This window comes from Microplitis mediator, chromosome 5 (assembly GCF_029852145.1).
Source record: "Microplitis mediator isolate UGA2020A chromosome 5, iyMicMedi2.1, whole genome shotgun sequence".
Lineage (NCBI taxonomy): Eukaryota > Metazoa > Arthropoda > Insecta > Hymenoptera > Braconidae > Microplitis > Microplitis mediator.
Genome location: NC_079973.1, coordinates 1,636,388 through 1,643,724, shown reverse-complemented (window position 1 = coordinate 1,643,724; position 7,337 = coordinate 1,636,388). Strand labels below are relative to the sequence as shown.

At 37.3% G+C, this 7,337-nt stretch overlaps 1 protein-coding gene across 1 annotated transcript; it reads left to right on the top strand.

Moving 5' to 3' along the window:
- The first annotated feature begins 1,125 nt into the window (after positions 1-1,125).
- Positions 1,126-5,751, top strand: LOC130668175 (structural maintenance of chromosomes protein 4-like). Its single transcript, XM_057470332.1, has 2 exons — positions 1,126-1,300; positions 1,363-5,751. Exon 2 carries the CDS (start codon positions 1,426-1,428, stop codon positions 5,560-5,562), a length of 4,137 nt encoding a protein of 1,378 aa, XP_057326315.1. The 5' UTR covers positions 1,126-1,300; positions 1,363-1,425; the 3' UTR covers positions 5,563-5,751.
- The last annotated feature ends 1,586 nt before the right edge of the window (positions 5,752-7,337 follow it).

Genomic DNA, 7,337 nt, shown 5'->3' with positions numbered 1-7,337 from the left:
AAAACTTCACAATCTGCTACACGTTAATTATTTAAATAAATAAAGTTGAAGTAACAAAAGTAAACTCGTCTATTGATGCTGAGATGGTAGAATATTTGAAATAAAACAGACCTGATGCGAGATATTATAGTAATTTTAAATAAATATGTAAATGAGGATAATTGTTATAAGTAATTTATGAATGACTTCCGATATGCTAGAACAATTGTTTCTCAAGATAAATAAATGAACAATGATTAAAATTTACTGCGACTTGGGTTCGATTATTCATTTATGTTGCATTTATTGTGTTTTACTTTTTTTTTTAATGAACAAGATTAATTATTAATTAGTGAAGTAATAAAAGAAAGAAAAAACAAATTGTGTTTTATTTTTATTTATTTAATTAAGGGAAGCGACGCAACATCGCGAGCGATGATTTGTTGGTTTCAATGGATACATTTTTAATTTAGGAGAGTGAAAATTTTTAAATGAAGAAAATGTTGTGAATTTAAACGAAGGTAAGTTAGAAATTAAATATTTTGTGCATTTAGTTTTAATATTAAGGATATTGACAGTTCCCGCCACTTTTTAAAAAATTTAAATGGCTTTCAACTTAAAATCACGATCCTGAAGTTAGCAGACAATTATAAATTTTCGGATTTTCTTTCAACATATGCATTACAAAAAAAAAAAAAAAAACTAAAAATATGCACATGTAGAAAATTTAATAAACTGTAGGTGCAATTTTCCAAAATATTTTTTTTTATAGTTTATAGTTTTTAAAAAAATTCAAAAACTGTCAGACGTCTGCTAACTTCAGCATCATTTCAAAATCATATTAAAATTTGATTAATTAATAAAATAAAATTTTAAAAAATGCGCATTTAAAAAATTTGAAATTAATAAGTGAATTTTTTTAATTACTCTATTTATTTATAATTTTAAATTTGTCTGATGTCTGCTGCATGCACACTTATAAAAATGTTCACAAAAAAACTAATAAACTTGACAAAGAATTAGCTGATAAAATAATTTAGTGTACAAAATTCAAATTATTATTATTATTAAGTGCGCGGGAATATTAAAAAAAAATAATCTGCGCGCCCTAGCGTTCAAAATTAAAAAGCCCGCGCGTCCGCGCCATTTTGAATTTCCGAGCGGTTATCTTTTTAAAAAAACCATAACAATGAGCAAAAATAATGTCATTTACATCAATAACTCATTACTCTGCAATTAATAAAAAAAATTACAAAATAATTAACCAGCAGAAATTTATTTGCGCTCCAAAAAAATTAATCACAACTCAACTCAATTAAAAGTAAGTAAAAAAAAAATATTTTTGTTTGTTTACTCCAGCTAACCTCTAAATGAATAATTTAGCTCGAGTTTCCATCAACCAGTCTCCAAATCACCAGGAGTTCCTGATAATAAATAAGTACCAGGATGGCGGGTAGGAATAAACGGAGCGAGAACATGCCCGATGACATGGACGTGGATCCAGCAGACACCACCGGTCTTGAGAGTGAAGAAGGTGGACTGAGGGTCGACGAGGACATCTACATACCCCCCGCACCAAAAATATATCACGCCAATGAAAATAATGGCCCGCGATTGATAATCGAGAAAATAGTCAATAGGAATTTCAAGAGTTACGCGGACATCGTCGTGATTGGTCCATTCCACCAGTGCTTTACGTCAATCGTAGGACCAAACGGAAGTGGTAAGAGCAATATCATCGACGCTATGTTATTTGTCTTTGGATATAGGGCCAGTAAAATCAGGTCTAAAAAAATATCGGAGCTGATTCATCGGTCGGGCGAGCACCCGAACATCAGCAGCTGCACGGTCGCCGTTTATTTCCAGAAAGTCATTGACCTGAATGACGAAGAGCGCAAGTACGAGGTGGTGCCCAACAGTCGGGTGGTGATCTCCAAGACAGCTTTCAAAGACAACACGTCGTTTTATGAACTCAATGGCAAGAAAGTGCAATTTAGAGAGATAGCAAAGTTGCTTCGTGACGAAGGTGTTGATCTGGACCACAATCGCTTCCTGATTTTGCAGGGAGAAGTTGAGCAGATCGCTCTGATGAAGCCGAAAGCTGCTAATGAACATGACTGCGGTATGCTAGAATTCCTGGAAGACATTATTGGGACTTCTAGATACAAGGAGCCGCTGGAGAAGCTGGCGGTCAAGGTGGAGCGCTCATGTGAGGTAGTCACTGAGAAATTGAACCGGCTGAGAATTGTCGAGCACGAGAGAGATGAGTTGAAGGAACCGATGGAACTGGCGGTTAATTATATGAAGTGCGAGAATGTAATTACGAAGTTGCAGCATCAGCTGTATCATTGCAAGAAGGCTGAGTGTGAATCTGATGCGAAAAAACACGAGGAGCGACACGAAGAGATTTGCGAGGACTGCAAGAATCTTAAGGTTGAGATGAATAAAGTGGTGAAGGATAAACAGCTGAAGAGTGAAGAGTTGAAGGCTAAAACTGGTGTCTGGGATGAGATCCAACGTCGCTCGGACACGGTCACTGTTAAATTTGACAAGCTGCGCAAGAAGGACGAGAATTTGCACCAGGAGTTGGTGGAGACTAACAAGAGGCGGAAAGGGAACATGGCTACGGTGAAGGCGGAGAAAGAAAAGCTCGAGCAGCTGCAGAATGTTCCAGAGAAGAGTGCGAAGGATATCAAAGAGTGCGAGAGTTTGATTGAGAAGCACCTGGTGGCGCAGAAAAAGGAAGAAGCTGCTCTGGAGAATCTCATGAGCACGCTCCACGAGAAAACTGAACCCCTGATGAAGAAGCGGGTTGAGTATGAAGCCCAGCTGATGTCCCATCGAAAAAAAATAGACATGGCACAGGCGGCTTTCAATTTGGCTGACTCTGAGCTCCAGCTGTACACCTCCGTCGAGAAGGTTGAGAAGGAAAAACTCGAGAAGCTGCAGTCGATCCTCAGAGAAACCGCAGAGACTTTCAAAGAACGGCAGGCGACGCTGGCAGAGCTCAAGACTAAAATTCCGGCGACTGAAAAAAATTTGCTGACGATGCGGAACAAGTTGGACGAGATGAAGGTGCGCGATGGTAAAGTCACCACTGAAATAAAGCGCATGAGGATGCAGGTTGAGGAGAAGAAGTCAGCGATGCACGCCACCAGGTCGCACAACCGGATTCTGGATGCGTTGATGCGAGAGAAGAGGGAGGGACGACTGCCTGGAATACTTGGCAGGCTTGGAGATCTAGGTGCTATCAATTCCAGGTACGATGTCGCGGTTTCGACTGCCTGCGGAAGACTCGATAACATTGTGGTGGACAGTGTGGACACTGCGCAGAACTGCATCGAGTTCCTGAGGGTCAATAACATCGGGCGGGGTGTCTTCATTGCGCTGGACAAGATCCAGAGATTGGTCTCGCAGTGTCAGAAAAAAATTACGACACCTGAAAATACTCCGAGACTTTTTGATCTCATCACTGTCGAAGATCCTCGAGTCCTGCCAGCTTTTTATTACGGACTGTACGACACGCTGGTTGCCAACGACCTGGAGCAGGCTTCGAGAATCGGTTACGGAGCTAAACGTTACCGTGTGGTGACGCTCAAAGGCGAGCTGATAGAGACTTCTGGTACGATGAGCGGAGGAGGCAGAACTGTGTTTCGTGGGAAAATGGGACAGCGTATTGTCAAAGATGGACCCAGTGCTGCAGAGATTGAGAAGCTGGAGAAAACTTTGAGGCAGGTCAACGACGAGTGCTTGGAACTGAGGACACAGCAGCAGCCGCTGGAGATCGAGATTAACAAGATGACTGCTGAGTTGAATGAGATGCGGGTTAATAATAATAAGTATAGTCTAGATGTTCGCTCGATGGCTGACCAGCTGCCCAAACTGAAAGCGCAGCTGAAGATCCAAGAGAAGAAGGCAGCGAGTGCTGTTTCGAACCCGGCGAAGGTCAAAGAGCTGACTAAGGCCGTTGACAAGGCGAAGAAAGAGCTGGAGGAAGTGCAGCAGCAGTCCCAGGTGATTGAGAGCAAGGTCGCGAAGGTGAACAAGCAGATAAATGAGCTGACTGGGGAGAGAATCAAAGAGCAGCAGAAGTCGATACAGAAAATAGTCAAAGCTATTGACAAAGCCAAGGACGAGGTATGCAGGCTCCAGGTATCCATCAAAACATCAGTGAGAAATACTCAGAAGACCAGAGAGCGCATTGATGATCTCGAGAGTGACATCAAGAACTGCGAGGCCAGGATCCATGAGATCCAGGAAGAGAAACGTAAGTACGAGGACGACGCCAAGGCTCTGCTGGTTGTCATCGAAGAGTGCGCAGATAAATTGAAAGACAGAGATGACTTGACTGTCTCGCTGCGCAAAGAGCTGCAGGTCCTCCAGGAACGGGAAGACAAGATGAAGGCTGTGAAGATTGACTTGGACCAGAAGCTGGGGGATAACAAAAAAGTTATTGCTGAAGTACGTCAACGTATCAGCGACTACGAGCGTAAAATATCAGCTTTGAAGCTGAACGACATTCCAGGCGAAACTCCAGAAGAGTTGAAGTCTCTCTCCGATGACGATGTTGCCGATCTTGATGCGCGGACACTTGCTGCCAATCTAGCTGCTGCCAAAGAACGTCTGCCCGAGTCGGTGCCAAGCATGCAAGTGATCCAAGATTACTTGCAGAAGGACGCGGTCTTTTTGAAAAGATTGTCTGAAGTCGATGAAGCGTCAGGGGAGAGAAACAAAATCAGAGCAAGCTACGAAATGATCAAAAGACGGAGACACGATGAATTCTTCGTTGGGTTCTCGGTAATCAATTCAAAACTCAAAGAGATGTATCAGATGATCACCTTGGGCGGTGCTGCGGACTTGGAATTCGTCGACTCTCTGGATCCGTTTACAGAGGGAGTTATTTTTAGCGTGAGACCGCCCAAGAAGTCGTGGAAAAATATAACCAACTTGAGCGGAGGTGAGAAGACATTGAGCTCTTTGGCGCTGGTCTTTGCTCTCCATCATTACAAGCCCACTCCTCTGTACTTCATGGACGAGATCGACGCTGCCTTGGACTTCAAGAACGTCTCCATCGTCGGCACTTATATAAAAGACAGGACCAAGAACGCACAGTTTATCGTCGTGAGTTTGAGGTCCGAGATGTTTGAGCTCGCGGACACCCTCGTGGGAATTTTCAAAACTCACAACGCCACCAAGTGCGCGGCTATAAATATGAAAGTATTTTCAGAAAAACATCCCCAGATCGCGCAGAAAGAGAAGGAGAGACAGGAACGATTCATGACGAACGCCAAGAGAGGCTCGCAGATAAAGAAAATTGGCTGTTCGCAGCCGCTACCCTCGACTTGTCCTGCGGCCCTGGAGCAGAGGTCCAACGTCAGTGACACCAGTCCCACCACCAGCAGCAAGAGAGACATGAGCAATGTCTTGAGAAGACAGCTCCAGTCTCCGAAATCGAAAAAAATGAGGCGCTCTGCGCTTCGGAGAGGACTCTCGGTAGATTGCCTTAATCTTTCGTCTCCATCAAAGTCTTCGGCAGAAGACGTGGAGAAGAAAAAAAGAAGAGTTGATTTATTTAAGAAATAAATTTTATTATAATTATAGATATTTTTCTATTGTTAAGGCTAATGGACTTTAAATCAACTTTGAAAATAATTTTTCTACCTGTGCATAAAAAAAACATTTATTTTTAGACTATAAATATTTTTATCATTGTAAGTAATTGTTGTTACTTAAAAGATATCGTACAAATAAAACATGTTAATTAATTGGTAATTTAATTTTTGTTTTTTCAGTAATTTAGATAATTAGTGGTAATTATTTAATGATAATAATTATTTTTATATATTTTTAAGTTTGAATTCAAGATAAAAGTCAAGTGTGTTTTAATAAATTATTTACTTAATATCAGTCTTCATTTTGGAGCTGAAGTCAGCAGACAACCGAAAATTTTTTTTATTTATTTTAAAAAAACTCACTACTGAAAAAAAAAAATTTTAGTTCTTACCCAAGTACTTTTTAAAGATTTTGTATATTTATTTTTATACTGGTAATTTATTTAAAAATATTTAAAATTGTCTAGTCTGATACTTTTAGTAAATGATAGTGAAGTTAACTGACGTCTAATAATTTTCAGTTTTTTTTTTTAATGATAAATTATTTAAACGGAATCCATCTAAAGTTTTTTTAATTTTTTAAATGTGCATATTTATATGAGTGTGAATGTAGTAGACATGAAACAATTTATTAATTTTGAATAAATAAATAAATTAATTAAAACAATGAAATTTAAAAAAATGCATGCGTGTGAATGTAGCTGACAATTGTCATTTTTTAAATTTTTAAATAAGTGAATTACTTGATGATACTGAAGTCAGCGGACGTCTAATAGTTTTTGGATTTTTCTAAAGACGATAAATTTAAAAAAAATATATTTAAAAAAATTGCACCTACAGTTATTTAAATTTTCTACTTGTGCATATTTTTAGTTTTATTTTTTTTTAAATTAAATTATTGAAAAGAAAATTCAAAAATTTGTAATTGTCTGCTAACTTCAGGATCATAATTAATTGTGAATCCAATAAAATTTGAAAAATGCGCATTCATAGCATTTGAAAATCAGTATGTGCATTTTCATTATTTTTATGTTTTTAATTTTGTAATTCGTTAGTTCGTAATTTCAAAATTGTCTCACATCCGCTACTTTTCCCCATAAAAAATGATGATCCTGAAGTTGCCAGACAATTAAAATTTTTTTGATTTTCGTATTTCAATAAATCAATTGTAAAAATATAAAATAAAAATATGCACATGTAGGAAATTTAAAAAACTGCAGGTGCAATTTTTTCAAATATTTTTTTTTTTATAATTTACCGTCTAAAATAAAATTCAAAAATTATTAGACGTCTGCTAACTTCAGTATCATGAAAATTTCTGAATTTTTTTTTTCTACTAATTAATTACAAAAAAAAAAAAAAAAAAAAAAAAAAAATATACACATGTAGAAAATAAAAAAAACTATAGGTGCAATTTTTCGAAATATTATTTTTTTCATAAGTTAACGTTTCTTAAAAAATCCAAAAATTATTAGACGTCGGGTAATTTCAGTATAATCGTTTTATTTATAATTATTCAAAAATTTAAAAATTTGACAGCTGTCAGCTACATTCACACTCACATATTTTAAGGTTATTTTTTAAATTAATTTGAAAAAAAATTCAAAAAATTGTCTTTCAACTTCATGTCAATTTCATTTAAAAAACTTAAAACAAAAATACATGAAAAATAAATTTAAATTAAAAAAAAATATCATCAGTTGATAATTTGATTGTGTAAATAAAAAAAAAAGTGTAGATGTCAGT